The sequence below is a fragment of the Gopherus flavomarginatus genome, chromosome 17, assembly GCF_025201925.1.
Source record: "Gopherus flavomarginatus isolate rGopFla2 chromosome 17, rGopFla2.mat.asm, whole genome shotgun sequence".
Taxonomy (NCBI): Eukaryota; Metazoa; Chordata; order Testudines; family Testudinidae; genus Gopherus; species Gopherus flavomarginatus.
Genome location: NC_066633.1, coordinates 19,265,552 through 19,290,428, shown reverse-complemented (window position 1 = coordinate 19,290,428; position 24,877 = coordinate 19,265,552). Strand labels below are relative to the sequence as shown.

Genomic DNA, 24,877 nt, shown 5'->3' with positions numbered 1-24,877 from the left:
GTAAGTTTGCACCAAGATTACTGAAGATGACAAGACTCCCTCCCCCACCCCCAAGCAGGCAATGTCTGAGGCAGGTTTAGATGCGAGATTGGATGGAGGGTGTCAAAGTTAAACTCAGGACTCAGTTTGTCAGACCACTCTTATTAGCACAGCGCTGTGCTAATAACACCCAGAAAATGTGAGCACCATGCAGGACACAAACTATTGTATTTATACAGATAAAAGGGCACAAACATAACAAGATAACAAAGGGAGCAGAATCTGAGAAGTTTACCTGGGCTAGATATGCATAGTTAATTTCCTTACTAACTTTTACCAATCTCCAGTTAATGTTTCACCATTAGCTTATGTGGGCTCATTGTTTATGCCTTAATGTTTCTTTTCCTGACACCTGTATTTCAACATTTATTTCTGCTTAAAGTACAGCATTTCTTTAATCCATTCTTTCTTTTACAATATAATTCATTCTACTTTCACAAGGGAGACACCTCAGGTAGGGCCGGGTAGATCTGAGTCAGATACTTAGTGGCTTCAGTTACTTCAAATGAGTGGATCACCCAGAGAGACTGCCAAAGGAGAAACCCCTTTGGAAGCCTCAGAGTGGGGGAGGATGAGGACCTCAAAAAAAGAGCTAAAGTTGCTGCCAGGGAACCAGGAGAGGACCATATTAAGACATTGGATGTAGTCCTAGTCCCATCAGCTTGTATCAAGGTCTACATGCACACTCTTCCACCCAGCAGAGAGAGGTTGCTATCTCTGTGTAACAGGCTTGTTTTATGTCTGTCTCTCTTCATGGTTCAGGATATAAAGCCATATTTTGACTCCAGCTTTGCTATGACTTTGCAGGACTAACTGCTCTGCCTGATGCCTTCTGTCAGAGCAGCCCAGAAGGCATAACCGCCGAAAGCCCAAAGTGAAAATGTTCTGGTTTAAAAAGTCTTTGATCTCAGAGATGCTGCCCAGAAGCTTAGTCTAGAAACATGGTTCTAATTATACTATAATCTGGGAAAGATCAGGTTACATCCTTAGTGCAGCTGAGGACTTCCGATTGTAGCTGTGAACAAGTGAAGCTGTTCTGCTAGAATCCTGTTGAGGCGAAGGTCTCCAGCATGGTTATTTCCTTCCAGGTTGGGGGAGGTGTGTGTGCGCGCATGCTCAATTGGTGTGTACTACATAGCTGTGTTGTAAAGCCCAGGGTCTACTCCCTACATAGGCCCATCTATAAACCCTATGGGTGAGAGGGAGGAGTTCAGCATACCGCCGTAGTGTCTGATCAGCCCTTCCTGAAACTCCGCACGAGGGCTCTTGACTTGACAAAAACCCTTTACAAAAGGCACAAAGCACCAGCCTTTGTTTCAAGAGAGGCCAAGGTAAACACGAGCCACTTACTTCGCTTGCCAGGGAACTGTCTTCCAGCCGACTCTGAACTGTCGGCGGGTGAGTGAGCTGTAAGGAATCAGCAGTGAGGAAAATTCCCTCCCCCCTCCAAAGTGCTTTTCAAGAAACCAGAATGGCAGATTTCAGAGTGGTAGCCGTGTTAGTCTGTATCAGCAAAAAGAACAGGGAGTCCTTGTGGCATTAATAGACTAGTCTCGTTAGAGTTGGTATGGCAACACCTATTTTTTTCATGTTCTGTGTGGATATAGACCTTCCTTCTGTATTTTCCACTGCATGCATCCAGTGAAGTGGGGTCTAGCCCACAAAAACTTATGCCCAAATACCTTTTAGTCTCTAAGGTGCCACAAGGACTCCTCATTCTAATTGCAGTGTGTTCAGTCATGATTCTTACTGCCCCCAAGAATTCTCCATGTTCCCTCCCCACAGCCTAGCAAAAGGATTTCTGCCTTGGGTGGAAAGGTCATAAACTCTGCCCTGGGGCATGGTGTGAGGCACTGCCAATTGGACCCAGGCTCCTTCCGACTCCATTTCATGTGTGGCTGCACTGGTTAGCCTGGTCAGCCATCCTGCCTGGTGCTGTGCTGAATGTTAACCTGCCTGCATGAGACTTTTCCACCTCTACTCCCTTTCTCTCATAGAAAGGAAAGGTTTGTGCTTTCGAAACCACCAGGGTCGGAAGAATGGTATAGTGCAGCATTTCTCAAGTGGTGGGAAGGTTTTAGGGAGGTCATAGGCCAGGTGCAGACAAGTGGCCTCAGGGAGGTGGGGGGTGGAGAGCAAGCCCATCCTGCACACACATCCTCCAGTGGCAACTCCTGTCCATGGGGCTGGCTCTGATTCTCTTCTTCCTCCTGCTCCTCATTTGGTTCCAACTAGGCTCCAGGGTCACCATGCCACTTGCTCAAGCCCACTCACCTCAGCCTCCTTTCTGGGCTGGGATTAGGTCTGCAATGCAGGGGCCACGAATGCTGCTGCAGGTGGTTGGTGCCCCCTCAGTGGGGCAAGGAGAAGGACACTGGCCTGTGACCTTGGAGGAGCCCTCCCATGAATTTGGACCCTGTGTGGATCACAAAACAGACAGTGCAGTTGGTGGGTTATTTTGCTCTAGCAGCTAGGCTGTTGGAGTGGGCTTAGACCCAGGTTCGGTTCCTTGCTCTCCCATAGAGTCCCTGCGTGACCTTGAAGTTTCTTCAGCTACCTGTGCTTCAATTCCCCATCTCTGCAACCCTTCCCCCCCCCTCCTCCCGTAGGTGTGTGGTGAGGGTAAAATCCACTAATATTTGTGAGATGCTCAGATAGGACAGCGAGTTCTGTAAGTACCTATACAGGCCATCTCAGCTCCTGTCCCCTAAACAGTTTTACTTTGTGTCCTGCTGAGCGAGTGGTGTCTCTGCCCCTTTGAGAACAGGTAGGCCAGATAGTGTACTAAGTTCTCCTTTCTTCATATGACTGCTAGGTTAGTGTGTGACCTGACCTTGCTGTGCAGGGGCAGAGGGAGCTATTGGTGGGCTTGGTGCATCTGACTCTCTCTTCAAACGACAGAAGACAAAGCCCTCTTTCCCTGAGGTGTTCAAAGGTTGTGGAGCTCTTGCAGTTCTCTGCTCCCTTCGCTGCATTAACAGGTCCTTCTGGGGCTGAGAATGACCCACCGTTGGATCAGTGGTTGCTCTGCCTGTGCACAGGAATTGGGGCTGAAACAGCAAGTTACCTGGTGTGGGGGTGTTTGAGGAGGATTAGTTGAACAGAAGGGGAGGGGAGCCAGAGAAATGGGAGACCAGGTAAAATTTTCAAAGGCCCCTAAGTCCCATTGATTTTTCTAGGAGGTTTGAGCTCCTTGTTGCTCTTGAAAAATCTTACCCCAGAGACTTTTAACTTGCGTAGCAAGTGTGATGAGACTAGCTTAGAAAATGTCCTGGCTTGCTGGGGAGAGAGGCTGCATTTAGAGCAATAACTTTCAAGTGAAAGGAGAAAATACCCTTTGAATTGAGAGCCACTGACCTCCATCTCATCTCCACTCTCCATCGTGTGTGTGTGTGTGTGTGTGTGTGTGAGAGAGAGAAAAGGGGCACTGTCACAGCAACTAGTGCATGGATACTCTACTTAAAGGTAAATTGGCTGTGTCTCAGTGGAGGAGGAAGCCCACAGGAGGCAGTGGAATGAGACCCAAGATGGGATTTATTTGACTGGCCTGGGAAGAAGACTTAAAACTCTCTTGCAGTATTGATGTAGATGTGCATTTTTTTTCCTCTAGCTATCAAAGTGAGCTGTGTTGGCTCTTGCGGCGTGTCCAACAAGGCCAATGACACCGCGTGGACGGTAGAGGAGCAGTACTTTAACAGCACGCTCTCGCTCGCGGATAAAGGTAAGATCAGCAAGGGGTGAATGGAGAACTGTGTCTGATTAGTAGGAAGAGTCCTTCCCTTTCGATCCTGTTTTGGGCTGTTTTATTACGATACAGGTTCTGCATGTGTGTGTGCCAACAAAATACCTAATGCCGCCATCTCCTGAAATACCCCTGTGTTGAAACAGGCTCAGCTGCATGCCAAGTACAGGTGACGTCATGTTAGCGGGGCTATATGCAAGACAGCTAGGGGTTGTCTACGCTATGCAGAAAGGACTTGGAATGCCAGTACAACACAGCACCCACCTCATGTGGCTTTCAAACATTGCTTGCAACATCTGGGCCAAGGTCTCTAGCTCGTGTCTACTTAAAACCAATGCAGCTGTCTGGTGCAGTCAGTGTACAGGTTGTGCAAATCTGGTGCAGCTGCAACATGTCTTTAGAAACTACAAAGGCCCTGCCTGCTGCCTCAGTGCTGGCCCTTATAGGAAGGGTGCTTCAGGAACCACATAGTGCTCTGGCCTAACCGTGGGGATGGGGTGCACTGTAGCAATTCAGTCGAGAGCAGCTGTGCTAGGACTGTAAGAACGAAGTCCCTGCAATGCTTTCCTTGCTTGGCAGATGCGCACCCAGTGAGAGGAGCTGTGTATTTGCCCCTGCCATATATTCCTGCCACAAGTCAGAATGACTTGGGTGTGCTCCAGGGACTCTGCGTTTGAATGAATGCCGCCTTTCAGCCAGTAAATAGGTCAGTACACCACAAATAATTCACGCTGTATCTAGGCTTCCATTGAAACCGATCGGTACCAGCATTCACCTGCCACAGCAGCGTATGGAGTCGTAACTTATATACTGAAGTGTGTGCGGCAAGGAAACAAACTAATGGGCCTTCAGAGGCTTCGTCTCCTCATAGGAAATGGGTAAGAGGCAGTAAAACACGACTGACTGCTTTTGCTAAGTCAGCAGTCTACAAGCATAGCTTTTAGCACATGCTGGGGAAAGGTCAGCTATATCCTGCAGTGTTTCCTGGGATAAACATATCTCCAGCCCAGACCCTAGGGGTGACGAGGAACCATCAGGGCTACTTTCCTGTTGGGTTGCCACACAGATCAATAGGCTGGAGGAGTGGGTTGCATTAACTTTTTTGTTTTCCACATGCAGCGTGAGAGGGGGAGTAGGAAAAGCCCTGTCTCCCTTGGAAATGGCCCAGAACAAAGCCAGACACTCACCAGCCTGGTGTATGCACTATCTGGGCTGCTGAATCCCAAAGGGCTTTATAAAGCACTCCAGGTAAAACAGCCCTGAGTGAGTTGAGAGCTGGATGCTTTCTGCACTTGGGCAGTAGGGCTTTTGGCTGGCTTCAGACTCCATTTAAGTCACTTTAACCTGTAACCACTTTCAAGTCTGAGTATTGGAGCGTGAATATTTTTTCCATGCCAATGATTTCTGAGGATCCTGCATCTGAATGATGTCTGCTGCTCTGGAAAAGCTTAACCATATAGCAGCCTAGGTGGCGGACGGGGAAAGTGAGCTGCATGGACTATGCAACTTTGAAATGTCCCAACCCCAGAACTTTAATTGAAGGATTCGGGCAAAAAAGCAAATCAGGCCGCCTCCTATTTTTCCTGAATAAAGCATGGGCTTCTGCCTCCACCTGGCTGTTAGGGGGGAGATTGAACTGTCATTGGGGGCATGCAATGCCTGTGAAACTTGCCCTGGGTGGAATCTTTACATCATTGTCAAGAGAGAAACAGTCATAGGGGTGCTTCTGTCCTGATTCACTCAAAGTAGATGAAAACAGTGTGGCCTTTGGGATCCTTGGAGCCTCTAAATTAGGGCTCCCCTGCACTAACCTGCGGGGTGGCGGAAGGAATGCAAATCCCTGGCACAGATGGGGGAATGGACTGTTGGAGTCATGACACAGCTCAGACTTTTTAATGTCTTCAGAGTGAACAAAGACTGCAGCTGCTTTGGAAACCCAGGCTCAAGAGTTAGCTGGGCAGTTCCCAGTGAGTCTCACTGAGGTGGTGGGTGCCCTGCTTCCGGGGCTCATCTGAAAAGCCCAGCCGGTGCCCTTAATCTCTAAAGTCTTGGCTAACATTGGTAAGAGGATAGGAGGGGGCTGGGAGTCAGAACTCCCTAGAGTCTGTCCCAGGCTTTGGCCACAGACAACTCACTTAAGACCTGATTTATCTTCAGAGGTGTTGAGTGCTTAAACTCCAGTTCAAGACAGTGGGCTCTGGATGTGCTCGGCACCTGTGAAAACAGACCTTATGGGCTGTCTTTCACTTCATTGTTTTGTGTGTGCTTAATACAGACCTCGCAGGGGTGTCTGTGTTCAATTAGGTGTTTGTAATGGGCTTTGGGATGCACCAAAAGGTAAAGTCAAACCCTAATTTTGGTGGCTTTCCTACAATTTGTTGCTTGATTGGCTAAGTAGAAGGGACTGTCTGAGCAAGGCAGCTAAAAAACAGCTAGCGAATACCTGCCTTTCCAACAAAGTGGGGATTCACCCACAAAAGCTCATGCTCCAATACGTCTGTTTAGTCTATAAGGTGCCACAGAACTCTTTGCTGCTTTTACAGATCCAGACTAACACGGCGATCCCTCTGATATCTGCCAAGGGTGAAATCTGATGCATTTTAAGGCACACTCAGCTACATAGAGAGTTGAGTATTATCCCCATTTTTATAGATTTGGAAACGGAGGTGAAAAAGGTCAAGCCACTTGCTTGGAGCTGGTGGTGTGGACTGGCAGATGAGGCATTAGACACAAAGACGTGGGTGTAAGAACTCAGCTCAGATATGGACTCTGCTGTGTAATCGTGGATGTGTCACTCTTTGCAGCGTTGTAGTGGCTGTGTTGGTCCCAAGGTGGGCGAAGTAATGTCTTTTTATTGGACCAAGGTCAGTCAGTGATCTTTGCCTGTTCCTCGGGCATAAGTAATGCTGTACAGTGCTTTTGAAATACAGCGTAGTACTGAGGCCAGTAGAGTCATTTTTAGGTGAATGTAGCACTCATGACCTCCTGTCTCTTTTGCTCATTTCCCTAGAGCATGTTACTTGTGCTAGGCACTAGTCTCCCCTGCCAGCATCTGTCCTTCAAAATCCTCCAGTACAAAGCTTGGCAAGAAGGTGCCTGTCTATTTTCCACACTAGAACAGGAACAAACAGTTCAACAAAAAGTCCATCTTTTTAAAACGGCTGCATTTTTTTATTCTTAAACTAGGTACCATTATTGATGAACAAATATTATTGATCTCAGTTCATGCTTTCACAAATGGAAAAATGACTGAACTTGTAAAGCTCTGTCATCTTAGTCATCCAGAGGTAAATGTTACACACCTGTTCAGATAACACAGGGTGGATTTTTGTGTAAAATACCAGCCCTGCAGACTCCACCTGAGATCTGAGGGTCAAGCTGGGCACTTTGAGGCTTGCCTACAATTGCCTGTGTGTGTGTTTGCAGTTGCCACCAGTTTTGTTTGATGCATGATGAACAGAATGCAGCTTATTCGCCTGTAGCTGTGTTGTTTCTGCAGGGCCAGCTGGAGTAAAAAGCAGTAGCAAATGGTTCTTTGTCAGTGAGGCCAGCAGATGTGTGTCAAATGCACAGGGAGCAGATCTGTTGAGTAATAAGATGGTTTAGCTATTTATTGCTATTTAACTGCACTCTAAAGCAGTCATTAGTCACTTCACCTCTCCCCACACACCTGTCACTTACTCTGCTGTCTTGTGAATTTGTAGTACAATTGTGGGAAGAGGCTTAGTACTATTTCAAATAGAAATTCACAGCTGAGTACTAGGCTGTCATGTCAGTGACCTCCAACTGTATTATTGCCTTTTGCATCTCAAAACCCCAGTGGCACATCAGCTGGTGTCACCCAGGAAGTGTCAGACACAGAGGCCTTGGCTATGCTGAGTGCTATGGCACTGCAGTGGTAGCACTGTCCTGTAGACACTTCCTACAGTGATGGGGAGTGTTTCCATCATTGTAGTTTAATCCACAGGAGAAGTGTGGTTCTCTTTTTTTTTTTTTTTCTCTTCTCTCCTCCCTCATGCCATTGACCTAGCCAGGATTACACCAGAAGTTAGATCGGCAAAGCTTCGGCATTCAGGCAGTAAGATTTTTTCACACTTCTGAGCACCCTAGCTATGTCAACCTAATTTTTAAATGTAGAGAGTGTGTGTGTGTGTGTGTGTGTGTGTGTGTGTGTGTGTGTGTGTGTAAACACCCCCACACCTCCTGGATGTGGTGCTGTGTTCCATCTAGGGGCACCAAGACCACTTGGAGAGAGAGAATGATGAGTCTGCTCTACAGCTGCTAAGGGTCATGTGACTTTAGCTCATGCAATAGAGGCTTATGCATTTAGCTCCAGAGGTCCCAGGTTCGATCCTGCCCGCTGATGACCGGGATCTGTCAGTGTTACATGTGCACCATTGTGTGTTACTCCCCTGACCTTCTGTCCAGCTTTCTCAAGCAGACTTTCTGATGAGGCAGGTGGTGGTTTCCAATGCCTAGATCTACTGACCTCCGGCTCAGGTGCTGTCCCCTAGTCCGTTGGTTTGCAGCTCAGGTACAGTCCTGTGGAAATGAACCATAGATTTGAATATGCAGAAAATCTACTCCATTGTGAGACACTGCTATGTAGTGTGATGTTCCCAACTGCCTGCCAAAGGCAAACTAATGAGTTACAGGCCCCTTTGAAATGGTTCGTCATCTTCTGGGCATGGGTGGGTGGATGGGGGAGGGAGAAAGGACAAACAGCTCTTTGTGTAGGATCTTTGCTAAGGGCAACATTTGCTGGGCGTTCACTGTTAAACAAATGGTATGTGCTAGAACCGCAGACTCACTGTTAGTCATCCTACCTGGGCAATGACGGAGGATGGATTGCAGCAGAGAGAAGCTCTGCAGCTGTAAGAGAGAAGCTGGTGCCTCAAGGTGGTAGAGAATGGAACTAGGCTGGCATTGTGTGATCATCCTTCTATTTGCATCTTGGCTCTGTGTTCAGACAGTGCAGTAAACTCGCTTGGTGAGCTCTGCTGTCCCAAGTTCTCAAGCTTAGACAAGTTGACATCTTCTCTTCCCCTTTAAGTCGTGCATCCATGTCTCCAGTTACCTCACCCCTCTGTGTGGGTGCGCCAGTAAGAGCCATACAGCTTTTATTTTGATACCTATGCAGATCCCGCATGAGACATTGTCCCCTTATTTATCTAAAGAACAATGCCTATATTATAAGGAATCTCCAATTTTCCATTCGTTTGGCTGTTTTTCTCTTCTGTATGTGCCGGAGGAAGAGTGTGTGACTTCTAAATATGGGTTATTCTTAGTACAGTGCCTCAGGACACCAGAAAGCGTGCCCAGAATCCACATTCTGGAGGTGGGTTGGGTTCCTCCTCCTGGACTAGGCTCATGCTTTGTGCCTTGTCCGGGGGGGGGGGCGTGGCGGAAAATGCCCCCCCCACCTCCTTGGATGCTGAAGTGCACAAGAAGCTATTCCTGATGAGTGTGTGTGTAAAAAAAACAAAAAAACAAAAAAAAAAAAAAAAAAAAAAAAAACAAGAAGGGACAGCTGAGTAGCCTAGGATGGTCCTGTCCTTGTGTTTTTAGATGCATCAGTTCACAGCCTAGCTTTTAAAAGGGAACTGCAGACAAGCAGCCTGTGCTCTATGCTCCCCTGTGCGGTACAAAGATGCCCCTGCAGTTCTTGTACCCGTCTCTTGGATCAGGAGATTTCTTGAGCCTGAATCTCCATCTTCTGGTGGGGGGACTTCAGCTGGAGCTCTGGAGGACCATAGTAGTGGCTTTATGTGAGGCTGAAGCCTGGGCATCCACTTCTCTGTCGCACTCCCCTTAAAGCAGTGGTTCTCAACCTATTTGTGGGCTGCATATGCACCTCGCTTATGGGAGCCACATCCACGCAATATGTATACCATCTGTGTGGCCCTGAGGATGTCGCATGGGCTGCAGCTATGTGCTGATTGGACTGCAAGTGACCCATGGTCCACAAGGGGGTTGAGAGCCACTGCTGTAGGGGGTGAGGGAGGGAATGTAGAGTTAAGGGGTGGGGAGGGAGGATTGGACTGGAGCTTAGCTTCAGCCAAGGGAATAGCACTTACAATTACAGAGGCTCTGGGGTTGGCAGGCAGACGGAGAGAGCCTTCCCCTGAAGGCATTCTTGGCTCTGGAATGCATTTCCCCTCTTTCTCTGGGCTGGCTGACTTTGCACAGCCAATGTGCAACTCCCCCTCCCCCTGCCAGAATTTGGCAAAAATGCAAGCTTGGGGTGGGGGGGTGGCTGTGGCATGTATTTACATACATTTTCTGGAACCAAGGACTAGAATTGCAGCTACACCATAAACTGCACATCCCTTCTGCTCCCCTCTCCCCCTGCCCCACCCTATTAGGGGTCTGGGTTGCTGGGAGAGCTGATGCTCAGGTTTGGGTTTCCCATATCACTGTTCAGGCCTCTCCAAAAATGAATGCAGTCCCCTGCATTGCTAATAAAAGCCAAACAAGCAGAGGAAAGCTAGTCTTACGGCTGTAGCTGCGCCTTTGTTCTGTACGCTGTATCACCTCTTCAGAACAGCTTCAGTTCTCTGACACAGCTCTTTCTGCATCCCTGCTGCTCAGCACTACCTGCCCTGCTACAGAATAACCCCCATCTCTGGGGATCCTTTGACAAAAGCTGGATTGTTTCCATTGGGAAAGGCACAAGCTGGGCAGGCCACTGGGCTGTGTAAAAGCTCCTTGACCTTTAACCAGTTGTCTCTTAATTCCCAGCCCTCTGAAACCCACACACCAGGGAGCAGCTTGGGGAGAATGTGGTGAAGCAGCAGGAGGTGGAAAGCAACCAAGAGACAAGACTTTCCAAAGTCTCCCTCCTGCCCAACCCACACTCCCTCCTAAGACGCTTGGGTACTAATTTGGAGTGTTTCTGGAACTGGGGTGGGTAGGGAGAACAAGCCCCTGGGAGTTGAGTAACCAGCAAGAATGTGGTTGAAAAGTGATCTGATCGAGGCATCGAACCTGTCTCTCTTCCACCACCACCCCCGGCCCCCCCCAGCTTTGTTCTTTGATTTTTATTCCAGATTCCTGAGTGGGGCCAGGAGGTCAGGCTGCCACCCCCTGTCTGGAGGTGGGGTGGCAGATGAGACGCTTGTGTTCAAAGCAATGGGGAAATCTGGCTCTTCTCCAGCATTAGTACTTCTCACTCTTGCAAGAAGCCAGTTTATCAAGCCTGACAGCATGTCTGTCTGTTCCAATTCAGAGGAAACCCAGCAGGTGGGCTGCAAGGCCAGGTTGCAAACAGATCTTGCCTGTTTTTCATGGAACTGTTTTCTCTAACAGTTCAGCCACATGCTTCCCTCTTCCTCTCCCCCCCTCCCCGTGACCAGAAGGGGGAAAACATGAATTCAGGGAGATGCTCCGTAGGGTGGGTAAAGTCCCTGGCTTCCTCTGCACTTCCAATCAGTCTCTTCCCTACCCACCCCTGTTTTTTATATTTTTAAAAAAAAAAAAAAATCCCCAAGCTTGTGGGTTTTAGACTGGACAAATATTTTGAAACACTGGTGCTGTCAGCCTGGAAGGCCCCCACCTTCTGTGCCTTGCTAGGGAAACCACAACAACTCAGCAAAAACAACCATTGAAACTGGCCTGCAGTCTCGAAGAGGCTATTGTAATTAGCCTGGTATCTTCTTTGTTTTCCACAACCTCATCCCCACCACCCCTCCCAGAAATAGCTCAGTGGTTTGAGCATTGGCCTGTTAAATGTACGGTTGTGAGTTCAATTCTTGAGGGGGCCATTTAGGGAACTAGGGTAAAAATCTGTCTGGGGATTAGTCCTGCCTTAAGCAGGGGCTTGGACTAGATACCTCATGAGGTCCGTTCCAACCCTGATATTCTATATTAATTAAATTGGGTTGTGTTTTTTTTTGAAAATCTCATTTCCATAAGCTTTAGGCCTAATTTAAACACACTGGGCATGGGGAGGGGAAGGGGAGGTGGTTGTACCGACCCAAACGTACGTGTGTGTGTGTGTGTGTGTGTGTGTGTGTGTGTAAAATTTCCATGCAATTAGAGAATTTTTATGTTGATACACTAGTCTAAAAAGGTGCTGTATAACCCTGCATCCATTCTACAGGGTGGTACACCTTAAACTGGTGGGGGAGAGGGAAGCTCAACCTTTTCATTTCTGAGGCCCCCCACAACATGCTATTTAAAAAATCCAGGGCCCAGGGGGGCATTCAGGACTTTTTTTCTTCTTCTGGGGGTGGGGGGTCAGAGGCTCAGGCGTAGGAGCTAGCAGGGGTTGAGCCAGCTCCACACAGTGTGCTCTGGGGAGGGAGCGCCATCTCTTCCTCCCCCACCCCCAACTCACTGCAGCAGGCCACCCAGCCTGTCTGGGCAGTGGGGATTTGGGGGCATAACCAAAAATTATAACTCAAAAGATTGGGGGAGGGGCTCAATTCAAAAAGTTTGGAAACTGCTCAGGGAGATGGGTAGCTAGGGGCTGTGTGTGGATGGGGGGGTAGCTCAGGGGGCAGGGAAGGGAGTAGCTAGGGGCTGTGTGAGGGTGGGGGAGTAGGTAGGGGCTGGGTGCCGGGGGAGCTCCCCTGTGGTCCCTGTTCCCAGAGGGTTCTGTCAGCCACTGAGCTGGGTCGCCTGCCAAGGCGGCTCTTAGCGGCTGCATAAGCAAAAATGGCTGGGAGCTGAGGAGCAGCTTCAACCCCCAGCAGCAGCTGGAGATGAGGGAACCCTGCACCTGCCTGCTCCATGGCAGAAGCCAGAGCAGCAGCTGCCTCACTACCCTGTTTCTGGCTTCCTGCCTCTGACCCAGCCAGGGGGCTGGGAGAAGTGGAGTGGGGGTGTGGAGCTGCCCCAGGACTGCACTGCTTTTGCACTGTAGCTTTTTTGTGGGGTGGGGAGAGCAATAACCACCAACTCTTCCCATGGGCTCAGAGCTTCTGCCCTGTGGGGAGCACTGGGGTTCAGGAATTCAGCTCTGCTGCTCCCAGTTTCAACCCCACAGGGGGCGCCAGGGATCAGGGCTTCAGCCCTGCAGGAGGTGCTTGGGCTCTGGGTTTTAGCTGTGGGGCTCCGTGGACCCCCAGGAGGCTGCAGACCCCCTGTTGAGAACTGCTGGCTTAAACCATACTTGTGTCAAATGCAGTTAAAGCAGTAAAGAAACAGCATAGACAAGCCCTTGAACTGTGACAGGGAAGATGCTTGTTAAATACAATGTGTAAACTTTAATTTTAAAAAGCCAGTTCTGTCTTTCACAGCAAGACTCTCCTTGCTCTGCTTAGGGGAGGAGGTGTGAGGGGGAATCACTGGAATTAGATCTTTCTTAAAATCTCACCAAAACAAAGCAGGTTTGAACTCCCTTGTTCTATAGCTGTCTGGGTCAGAAATGGGCTTGTGGCTTGCTGTGGTTTGAAGAGCCATGCGCTCAGTATGTGATCACGTGCTGCATTCTATAGCCTTGGCCTGTTTGCGCTAATGTGTGACTTGACTTTTTCACATAAGGAGCCCCTGGAAACTGAGTGAACTCGGTGATTTGGAATGGAATTGGGCAGGCGTCTCTCAGAGGTCTCTCTGGTTTCTGCTCTTTGCTTGAGTACACACTGAGTTAGGTCATCTCTTGACTACAATGTTGTCCTTTAACGGAGCTTTGTTAAATGTCTGCTTTCAGTAGTGAGGAGAAGGAGCGTTCGCAGACTCTCACATGGTTTGGCTTTTGTGGTTTGTCTGTTCGACTTAGACTCTCGCTGCTTTCCTGTTTGTGTGTATTAAATGGGTGGCGTTGCTCTTGTACGACACCCTGAGCACTGGGGGGTGAGCGCACTAGTATTTATAAACCAGCAATATCAGAGGCATTTAGTGAATCCATCATGGCGGTAGAAGCCTGTTGGCAGGTCCCATGAAGCTGGGCAGCCTGTATAGAGCTGCCTGCTTGTGAGATCCCCAAGAGGACTGCAGCTGCCACTTGCTGTCCAAGTATGATTCTGGGCTCGCTCTTGCTGGGGGGAGCAGATGTGCAGGACATCTGTGCATCCACACATGCCTGTTCTGAGCAGCAGGTGTAAAAACCATTCCCTCTTGAAGAGCAGGAGCACTTCCAGGGGAAGTGATAATGGCATGAGTCAGCAGTTTTCCCCATCTCATGGCAGCTCAAGTCTGATCTAGGTCAATACAACGCCTCGAACAAGGGGATGTTCTATGGCGGTGCAGGGTTGGAGAAATCCTACCTTGCACCAGCGTTATTGGGCAGATTTGGTGCTGCATCTCCTGAGAGACAGAGCGCAGACAGCCCAGCCCGGAGGGGAGGGTGTGAAGGCACAGGTGGACTTAAATTCCCTTTCGTTGCCTGGCTTCTGCCTATGCTGCTGGCTGGCACAATTCTGTTGTCCCTTGCAGTGGTACAGCTTCTTTCCATCCTGCCATGCTCCTCACACCCCCAGCTGCAAGGGGGAGCAGCATAGAGCCCCCCACACATGCCCAGTCCCCTGATAGCCTGTCATGTGCTGCTCCTCCCCTGGAGGAGTTCTCTTGGCCTGGGTATGCCACTCAAGCGAGAGCAGTGTCTCCAAGCTCCGTATAATGCATTTTCAATAGGTTTTAAAGGGCGGGCTGACTGGCTGTTGAATGACATAGGGTCTCTGTTCCGGGCTCAGAAATAACTTCGGGTATGGCTACGCTTGCAGCTGTACAGCGCTGCTGCGGCAGCACTTTGAAGTGTGAGTGTGGTCGCTGCGCCAGCGCTGGGGGAGAGCTCTCCCAGCGCTGCAGGTGCTCCACCTCCCCGTGGGGATTAGCTTGCAGCGCTGGGAGCTGTGCTTGCAGCGCTGGGGCACTGTTTACACTGGCACTTTACAGCGCTGTAACTTGCTGCGCTCAGGGGGATGTTTTTTCACACCCCTGAGCGAGAAAATTGCAGCGCTGTAAAGTGCCAGTGTAGCCAAGGCCTTCCGTCTAACAAGCGCCCAAGGCCTCTGAGCAACAGCATGGGAGGCAGTGTGGCTTAGTAGTTAAAGCACTAGACTAGCACTTAGGAGACCTATTCCCAGCTCTGCTACTGATTCTACTGGGTGACCTTGGGCAGGTCACTTCATCTCCTCCCACCTCAGGTTTCCCCATCTGTTTCAAAAAAGGAGGAAAAGATCCCAACCTCCCCTGTATCGCACTGTCCATCAGCACTAGGCTGCACAAAGGCTAGTGGTTTCATTCTGTCTGATAGCTGCAGTCCCAGAGTGGATAGATGATCCCATCATATAAACCTTACCTGGTGAGGCTGCTCACCATAGTGACAAAGAAGAGTGGCACCTCTAGAAACTCCCCTCCAGCTCTGGCCTGCGAAGAATATGTAGAGGGGGCTGAGTCTGCTCAGTGATGGAGGGGCTGGTGAGATGCCGTCTTCATGTTGATCAGCTGTGCAACTAAGTCGCTGCCTGGGAGCAAGCCCCAGGGGTTCTACAAGCCCTGACCTCTCAGTAACTTGCAGGAAGCAGCTTACACGAGCCTGATAAGGAGAGGTGGATGAGCTGAAGACGACATTTAATCTGAAAGCCTGCGAGGTGGGAGGCCACTGGCTGACTCATGATGATAGTAACCTAGAGAAGAGCTGCTACTCTTGCTGAGATGCCCTATTTGTATTACCATAGCGCCTATGGGCTCTAGTCCTAGGTTCCGACCCCATGGTGCCAGGCACCCTGCAAACCCAGAACAAAAACCCTAGTGTCTTGCCAAAGTTCTGCTGTGTTGCTCCTCTTCTCCCCCACCCCCGCCCCGGCTCTCTCTGTGCCCTGCCAAAAGCTTGAAGTTCTGATGCCTACAGAGAAGTAAGAAGCTTTAAGTGGAATCCACCAGACCTGGAAGAGAATCCGTGCTGGGACGGAGCCGTGCTAACAGCACAGTAAATACCAGGAGCCTGCAGGAGCCCCCCTCTCCTCTAATGAAATCTTTGGAGCTGGAGGGCTAATTACAGCATACAGGAGGGTTGTGCTATTGTGATGGGCGGCAGGGGGACCAACAAAAGGCACTGTGTAATTTCTTGCTCTCCGGAGGGTTCGGCTGAGTGTGTTAATGCATCATTCTCTAATAAGTAGCCTGAGAGAAATTACCATATTGACAGGCCTGCTGTTTGTCAAAGTCTTGAAAGTCTCTTGTGTTTTTTTGTTTAAAACAGCAGCATTTTTATGCATTTGTTGAGAGAATGTCATAACGGCTGTGTCTCCAACAGCCTCCTCTCCTGTGGTGTCGCCCCCAGCCTCTCCAACACAGTGAAAACTGAATTTAAATGTCATGACCTGGCTCTGTTCCATTTGGGCTCTAGCTACATACAAGGATGAAACACTTCAGCCGTATCTGGTCTCGGCCTAGTGATGTGATGCACATGCTAACATGACTTCTAAGCTGAGTTCTCTGCAGCTTCCAGAGAACTGTGCAGCAGCCTGTTAAGCACTGTACAGGCAGGGCCAGCTCCAGCGTTTTTTGCTGCCCGAAGTGGAGGGGGGAGCCCCGATCTGTGACACTTCATAATTCGACAGAGGGTCCTTGGCTCCAGCAGAGACTGAGGGCCCCGCTGCCAAAGACCTGGACGTGCCGCCCCTTTCCATTGGCTGCCCCAAGCACTTGTTCCTTTGCTGGAGCCGACCCTGCGTACAGGCACTCAGGGAGCACCCCCCAGCTGGGAGAGGGGTGCCCCAACTCCAGCCCATACCTGCCATGGCTAGGACGCCCCTCCCCCAGCCTGGACCTGCTGTGGTTGGGGGAGGGGCACCTCTTCCACCCAGTCCCAGTGCTGCTGCGGCAGGAGAGTGCTTGGAGTGTTCTTTCATTTTGGTTCCCCCCCAACCCCTGCAGCCCTGGGGCAGCCTGCACCCCAAACCCCTTATCTCTGGCCCCACCTCAGAGCCCACACCTCCAACCCTCTGTCCCAGCCCTGAGCCCCCTCCCGCACTCCGAACCCCTTGACCCCACCCCCACAACATGAATCTTGTTGTCACACATTCCCTCCATATTGGTGCAGGTAACAAAATTCATTCCACACATGTGGGGGAAATGAGAGGGAACGCTGCCTCCAAGTCCTACGACACCCAAAGCAATGGGCAGGCGCCGGTGGCATGTCTGGCTGGCTGTAGCTGTCTACTGCATTTCTGCCCTTGCACTTCCCTCTGGGACATGTCGTCGTGGAGGTTGTCTTGGCAATGTGCATGGAGAGCTGGAGACTGAAGCCAGTCCTGCTGCATGGACACCCCCAGTGTTCCTGCAGTAAAATTGGCTGTGTGCTGGTGAGACCAGGTTCTTCAGACCTGAGACAAGCATTGGTTGCAGAAACTCCAAACCTAGGAGACTTTTTCTGTACCTCAGGGTTGGGGGTTGCTTTTAACTAACAATAAAAACAATGAGGTGTCCATGTGGCACCTTGGAGACTGACAAATTTATTTGGGCATAAGCTTTTGTGGGCTAAAACCCACTTCATCTGAAGAAGTGAGTTCTAGCCCATGAAAGCTTATGCCCAAATAAATTTGTTAGTCTCTTGAAGGTGCCCCAAGGACACCTCGTTTGTTTGTTTGTTTGTTTTTTGCTGATACTAACAATGAATCTCAAATTACAGTTGGTTAGCCAGTTTCCCATGCTAATAAGCCTTCTCAAAGGCTCCTCTGATTATATTGGGTCCTATCTACACTATGAGAAAAAACAGGCACAGCTACACTGTAGTCATAGCTAACAGGAATAACAATACCTACGTGTATATTGCACTCTCCATGATTTCTCAAATGAGTGGGGAAGGTGAGGCACAGTTGAAAGCACAAGTGAAGTGACTTGCCCAAGATCACCCACCAGGCAAGTGGCAGAGCTGGGAGAAGAATCCAGGGCTCCTGATTCCCCAGTGCTCTGTCTGGCAGATGGAACCAAGTCCTGTCTTCAGACACTGCTCAAGCCTAGGGCTTTGCAGGTATATAGGATGGCTTGGGATCATGGTTTAAACCAGAGGTTCTCTGCTTTTAGCTTTCTGAGGTGCCTCCCTCCCCTGAACATGCTATAAACTCCACAGCCCACCTGTGTCACATGGGGCTGACATTAGGGGCTAGCAAGCAGGGCAGTTCCCTGGGGCCCCATTCCACAGGGGTCTCCGGAAAGCTAAGTGACTCAGGCTTCAGTTGTAGCCCTGCTTTCTGATTTATTTTGGCAGACCCTTTGAAACCTGCTTGCAGCCCCCAGAGGGGGCCCCGAACCTGTGGTTGAGAACCGCTGGCCTAAACTTTAAACCATGATTTGGTCCTGTCCCACCTGCTTTGCCAGACAAATCTCTGTCCAGGAGCAGTGGTTTGTAATCAGAAAACCACCACAACACAGGAGCTTAATGTAATTATAAACCAGTCTGAACTGTTTGCCTGGACAAAAGGCTGTGTAACCTCTCCCTCCCTGGAAGGGAGGGGGCCCATGCGAGTAGGGTTGTCATTGGTCCTCTGGCTGCTGTATTAAACTCCTTGTCTCCCCTCTAGATCAGCCTTGCTTAGCTGCATCAGTACTGCTAGTCGTCCTGTTTAAGGGGTGATGCAAAAGTTCTCTCCCTGCCCCCTTTTTCTTTTCTGGTGCCTGTATGTCTAAAAACCAGACAGTCTTTTATTCTTCTGGGAATGTGGGGGTACTTAGTGGCCATTAGATTTCAATTGCTCTGGCAGCCAGTGGATGATGGGGTCACTCTGGGTCATTAGCCTGTAGTCTGTGCATCCCACTGCAAGTGGCCAGTGCAACAAGTGTAGTGAGCACATCAGGCCCCATCACATTGGACAGAAACCCTAAGTCAGGGGTCTGCAACCTTTCAGCAGTGCTGTGCCAAGTCATCATTTAGACACTCTCTCTAATTCAAGGTTTCGTGTGCCAGTCATACATTTTTTAGAAGGTCTTGCCATAAGTTTTATATATTATCTAACCAAACTACTGTTCTGTGTAAAGTAAACAAGTTTTCAAAATGTTTCAGAACTTTATTTAAAATTAAATTAAAATGCAGATTTTTATCAGTTTAGTGTGATCTTTGCCCTTGCTTTTCCTTGCTGAGTTTTCCAATGTCTGGTGGCATGTATTTGGATACTTTAAGCTGCACACAGGCTTCTGAGTGATCAGTTGTTAACCAGCTCAGAGAGGGACAGATTTCATGTATGATAATACCTGTTCACAGAGGTATGTGGATCCAAATGCTGAAACCATTGCAAACGTAATTTTCTTCACAGTTAAATTTCACTGGCAGGGATGTCCAGCAGGTCAGAACAGAGGCCCCATGCTCTCTCTCGGTAACTTCAAGTGCGCTCTGCAGATCCACAAACTTTGGTGTCCACAATTCTGAGTGTTTTAACTGAATGAGTTGCATTTTGAAATCTTCAACACCCATCCACTGAAATACAGACAAACCCAAGTCGCTTTTGTTGAACTTTTCAGCTTTAATTAGAAAAGAAAGCATTGGGCCAAATCACTGGAAATCTTGAAGTCTCTCAGAATTGATTCCAGTTCTTGCATGTACTTTCCAATCTCATTGACATTGACAGCGCAAGTAGCGGAAAGTAGAAGTTTGAATATCCCTGAAACTGCTAGTTTCACAGCAAATGCTTTCCAGACTTCATAACGATCCAGAACTGTTTGCCCTGTACCCTGGAGACCGAGGTTGTTTGTTTAGGTGAGCGGTGATATCCGTTAGAAACATGAACTTACGCAGCCATTTGTCATCATCCAGTACAGGGTAGTTTTGATGCAATCAAGGCCTTTTTTGTCCAAAAAAGCACAAAACAGTTTACAAAGTGCACCAAAACCTTGCCACAACTTAGCCACCAAATGTTGCTGTAAAGTGGGATGTCGTTATAAGGAGTGTCCATCTCTTCTAGCAGTGTTTGAAATTGTCCGAATCAAAGCAGATCGAGCAACAAGGAAATTCACAATTCACACCACTGTATTCATCACATTATTAAGCTCTGAATTAGACATTTTAGCGCACAGGTTTTCTTGATGGATGATACCGTTAAATTTGACTGTCAGACAGCCAATTTGAACTTCAAGTAACTTTATAAATCTCTTCTGTTTTCCGACCATGGCAGGAGCACCATCTGTCACGCACTATCTTTCTGATGTCGTCAACTCATTCTTCAAAATGGTTTACAAAACTTTCCAGTATATCTTTCCTGCATGGCCCAACAAAGCAGGGTTTTAGGCAACAAAGTTCCTCTTGGATTTCATCGGAAGCACAATATCTTGCAACAAACTGCCAAACATGGAACATCATTTATATCCACACGCTCATCAACTGTAACACTAAACACTGCTGTTGTGTTTTTCAGTGCAGTTGTCTGCTTTTTCCTTAATGTCTTCTGCCATTTTCACTTATGCGTCTCTCAACTGTTCTGGCAGAGGTGGGCAGTTTTATTCTAGATATGATTTGTATATTTATTTAGCAAATCATGGAACAAAATCTCTGAACTGCTGAGAAACTTTTTTTATATATTCCCCATCTGTAAACAGCTTTCTGTTTTTTACAATCTTGTAACTTCCTTCTGTAGCTTGATTTTCTTTTTTTTTTTTTTTACTTACACTTAAGCTTTTAAAACCACTGCTTTGCTTCTCATAGGCTGCTACTGCCTTTTTTTGACCGATTCAGTCTTGTCTGCTTCATCAGGGTTTTCTCGTGCTTAGTTTCAAAATGTCGTCGAACACTTGATGTGCAACAAACATTACATAACAGAAAGCACAAATAGCACAGTCCTTTTCAATAAATCCAAATGCATCTGTCCAAGCAGGCTGAAATGATCGGACATCTAGCTTCGCTTTCTTAGGAGCTGCCATTTTGTCAAATGTTCCCTTCAACTCTTGGGCGGAGGGGGATGGCAATAGGCATAGGCAGGCACAAGGTCAGATGCAGTGTGGTCTGATGTAAGCAATTTTAAGGTGGGGGTGGGGGGGGTTGTGCTGCACCCTCTTGCCTCATGTGCAACACTCACCGTCCCAGTCTGGGGACGGTGGACCACAGTGGGGAGGCTGCAGAGCACTGATCCAAGGCTTGGAGCAGAGCCCAAGGTGGTCTGCCAGAAAGCAGGCTGAGCAAGGCTGGAGATCCAGACCCCAGCTGGCAGGAGGTCAGTGGCTGGAACCCCAGATCTCCAGCTGAGGTGAGTGGAGCTGGCAGCTGGTAGGGCTGAGCAGGGCCGGAGGCCTGGACCCCGTCTGGCAGGGGGCTTGTGCTGGAACTCCAACCGGAAGCAAGGGGAGTGGGGCTGCAGCGGGGACCCCAGCTGGCAAGGGGCCAGCAGCCAGAACCCCAGAGCAGTGACTGAGTGGCTCAGCCCACCCAGCTCTGGGGTCCTGTCTGCTGGTTCCTGCCAGCTAGGGTCTCAGCCTGCTGCCAGCCTGGGGTTCCTTCACCCAAGCTGATAGCGGATGCTGAATGGGGCCGGCGGCAGGACTCCGCTGGCAAGGGGCCAGCAGCGGGAACCCCAGAGCGGTGGCGGGCTGAGCAGCTCAGCCCGCCACCACGTGCCATCAAAAATCAGCTCGCATGCCGTAGGTTGCTGACCCCTGCCCTAAGTCATTGTTTGTTAGTATGTCTACACTGAGAGAGAACCTGTGACTGGCCCAGGTCAGCTGGGTCTGGCTCAGCCTCTGGGGTTGAACATCTACATAGATGCTTTTTTCCTGCCCCATGAGCCCAGGCCAGCCATGGGTGTGCCGCAGGTCTTTTTATCCTTGTATAGGTGAATCCTGAGAGCTGCATAGGGTCCTGCCTGGGGAAGAGGGCAAGTGGCTGTAGCAGGAACCCATTTAAGAAAGCGAGTGACCTACTGGAATTCTTTCCATACTCCCCTTGTACAAAGCGCAGTGACAACATGGGGTGGCCGCCTCCTTTCGTAATACTCCTCTAACAGCCTTCATTCAAGGGTCAGGAGCTTTGCAAAGGCTAGTGGTTTAAGAGCTGGTCTACTCTCGGGTGGAGTGCACGTGAGTTTTGTTTTCACCAGCATAACTAAACTGGTCCAGCTTAATCATCAAAGCAAACTTCTAATGCAGATGTGCTTAAACCGTTAACTCATTGAATTAAAATAAACTGTTTTAGATCCTCATTACCTGGTAAGTGCATCTACATTAGAGGCTGTTTTCTTCTGACCGTGGCTCAGTGCTGATATCTCTTCTGCCATGCAAGCTTTCCTGTTCATCTGGCATGTCTAGAATGCTTGCACCTGGACAAACTGCCGGGGTCAGCTCTTCATCAAAATGTGCTGGAACTATGGAAGGGACCTCTTCAGCTCTTGTTTCTGCAGCATTGAATACTCCTCACTAACTTGGAAAATTGGTGTCATTGCCTTGGACTTAAAATAAACAACAAGAAGACTGAATGGCTGTGTCTTGGAAAGGGAGTGCTAGAGGAAGCGTTTGAAAGGCAGCCGCGATGAAGTTGTAGAGCAAGTAGAATCTTGTGTGGACCTAGGAAGCTTGAGTCCCAATGGCTCTGTCCAGATCAGGTGCAAAGCCGGTGTGCCTTAGCCACAAGTGCTGCACAGAATCAGACACACAAGTGTGGATGGCTAAACAGTCTGTTTTGTTACTAAAGTGGAAAATGTTACCATGCTGGTTTGATGCCCCCCTACTCTATAGCCTGAAGCAGACCTCAGAAGGCTGGAAGCAGTAGAGAGGAGAGTGCCTCCAAAGATGGCGAGTGTGAAGTGGAGTGACTCAGGAATGAAGACCGACGTGTCCGCTATGGGCACTACAGCACTATGCAGGTGCAGCACCGCAATGTAAACACTTCCTGCAGTGACAGGGGTTTTCCTGTTTATTTGTAGCAAGCCACCTCCCTGAGCAGCAGTAACTAGATCAACAGAAGAATTCTTCCATTGACCTGGCCGCATCTACACCAGGGGTTAGAGCTGTTACGCCAACCTTGGGGGTGTAAATCAGGGCTAAGAGGAGAGTAGGATGCAAAATCAAGGTATGGGGTTGGCTGCATTTGAAGAGTAGTGGTGGGGACCCTGTAGAAGACAAACAGATAATGCAGATTTAATCAGTCAGTAAGACTGAGAAGCTGACTTCACCTCGTTGTGCCATAGGTTCCCCATCTGTAATCAGGGTAATGAAACCCACCTCACTTGTATAGTGCTCTTTGTCGGAGTGCCAAGCTCTTTACAGAAGCCAGTATTTATAATATCTGGCGGCTTCAGCCCTAGAGGGGTAGGCGCTCACATCCTTCAAACCTTCCCTGCAATGAGCAGTGTCCATTGTACACAGAGACATGATCAGGCTGGGCTGAATAGAGGAACAGGCCATGGACTGGAACAGATGCAGACGCTGTGCTGCTCCCTGTGTCCCCAAAGATGTTTTGGGATGAAAAGACATTTTTAGCTCCATGATGCTCCAGCTGAGGCTCGGGAGCTGTACGTGGCTCTAATGTGTCTCCTGCGGATCTTTGCAGCATATGATATTAAAACACTGGGTGATTGGTAGTTAATTAAATCAAGATGCTTTTACTATGTTGTTAACTAAGTTATCAACTTGCACTACATTTTTAACTTGTTTGCTGTGAGAATTTTTTTATATATTGGTTAAATATTTGCCTGTCATGCTGTTTATAGTACAATAGCCAGCTACTACTGTAGGGTAATGTTGATTGCTAATTGGGCTCCTGAACCGCTGAGCTCTGAGTATCACTGCATTAGAGACTTGGGTTGGTCGTTATGGTAGGGACCAGAATTGAGGTCCCGTTGTACTACTGGACACTGTTCAGAGTAGTAGAACTCACCTGTCCTACTGACCAGCAGTGTCTCATTGTTTCCTTCCGTTCTCTTCTGTGTTCACCTGTTGTCTCTAGATGCAAGACTCTCTTTGGGGCAGGGATCATCTCTGTTCTGTTTGCTCGCTCATGGGCACAGTGGGGGCCCTGGTCCATGATGGGTCTCACATTCTGCAGTACAAATCACAAATGCAGTTGGCAGTCCTGCCTAAAGAGCCCTCAATCTAAGGCCTTGTCTATAGGCTATGCTTTTCTTTTTATTGGTGAAGAGAAGGTGTGAACTTTAATATAAACTCCTACACTTATGCTGGTGTGTCTCCCGTGTGGAATCTTAATCTGGTACAAGAGTGTTTTGGGGGTTGGGTTGATTGGAGATTTGCTTGCTTATGCTGCTTGGGAAGGAGTTTTAAATTAAGCCAAAAACAAGTCAGTCTTCTGCCTGGAGGAGTGTTAACACGTGAGGAGGTCCCCTGGTCTCTCTCTACCTATGTAACTGGTAACACTGCCCCATGTAGACAGGGCCTACCTAGATAAGAAAGGCAAAGGGTTGAAGAGGACTAGACCATGGGAGCGCGCTGGCTTGTGGGCAGCAGGCTAGTGCTGTGATCTTAATTCATTGGGTGGGGTGTAGGTAGGACAGAGGTCTCTCAATGGAGAGACACAGGGAGTAAAGTGGACAGAGGGCAACTGGAGTGAGGCTGAGATGAAGGGTATGGCTACATTTGGAATTTCAAAGCACTGCCCCGGCAGCGCTGCGAAGTGTGAGTGTAGTCAGAGCGGCAGCGCTGGGAGAGAGGTCTCCCAGCGCTGCATGTAAACCACATCCCTTACGGGTGTAGCGTGCAGCGCTGGGAGCCGCGCTCCCAGCGCTGCTTCCCTGATTACACTGACGCTTTACAGCGCTGTATCTTGCAGCGCTCGGGTGTTTTTTCACACCCCAGTTGCAGCCCTGTAAAGTGTGAGTGTAGCCAAGGCCGAAGACTTTTTAAAACCCTAATGAAGGCACAGCCAGTCTTCAAGTTAAGACAAGGAAGTTTGTAGTTTTCACACCTGGCCTAGGGGAGGGGTGCTGGTGCCACATGGGCCCTTGCGCCCTAAGGGGAGAGCCTCCAGTACACTGGTACATTCTTGTTCCAGTAGGCCTGGTCTACTCTTAAAACTTAATCTGCATTGCTCAGGTGTGCAAAATTCACCATGCCTCAGTTCCCCATCTGTACAGTGGGGATAATAGCACTGCTTTAGCTCCTGAGGTGACGTGAGGACTATGGACAGGGCATTGGAGTCTGCTGGTGGCCCCTTGTGGGTTTGTGCTGGAGAACTGGAACAGGGACCTTGTCTGTTTCATGGCCGATGATGGGTTTTTTGCA

General features: G+C 49.1%; 1 protein-coding gene across 3 annotated transcripts in view; it reads left to right on the top strand.

Moving 5' to 3' along the window:
- The window catches only part of ARRDC1 (arrestin domain containing 1), a 74,610-nt gene that overhangs the window by 29,560 nt on the left and 20,173 nt on the right, over positions 1–24,877 (top strand). For 2 of the 3 annotated variants that reach the window (XM_050926386.1, XM_050926385.1), the window contains exon 2: positions 3,650–3,760. In XM_050926386.1, coding sequence (XP_050782343.1) covers positions 3,650–3,760 — 111 coding nt within the window. Of the gene's footprint in view, positions 1–3,649; positions 3,761–4,637; positions 4,660–24,877 lie in introns of those variants that run through there. The other variant, XM_050926388.1, reaches the window with a different exon arrangement.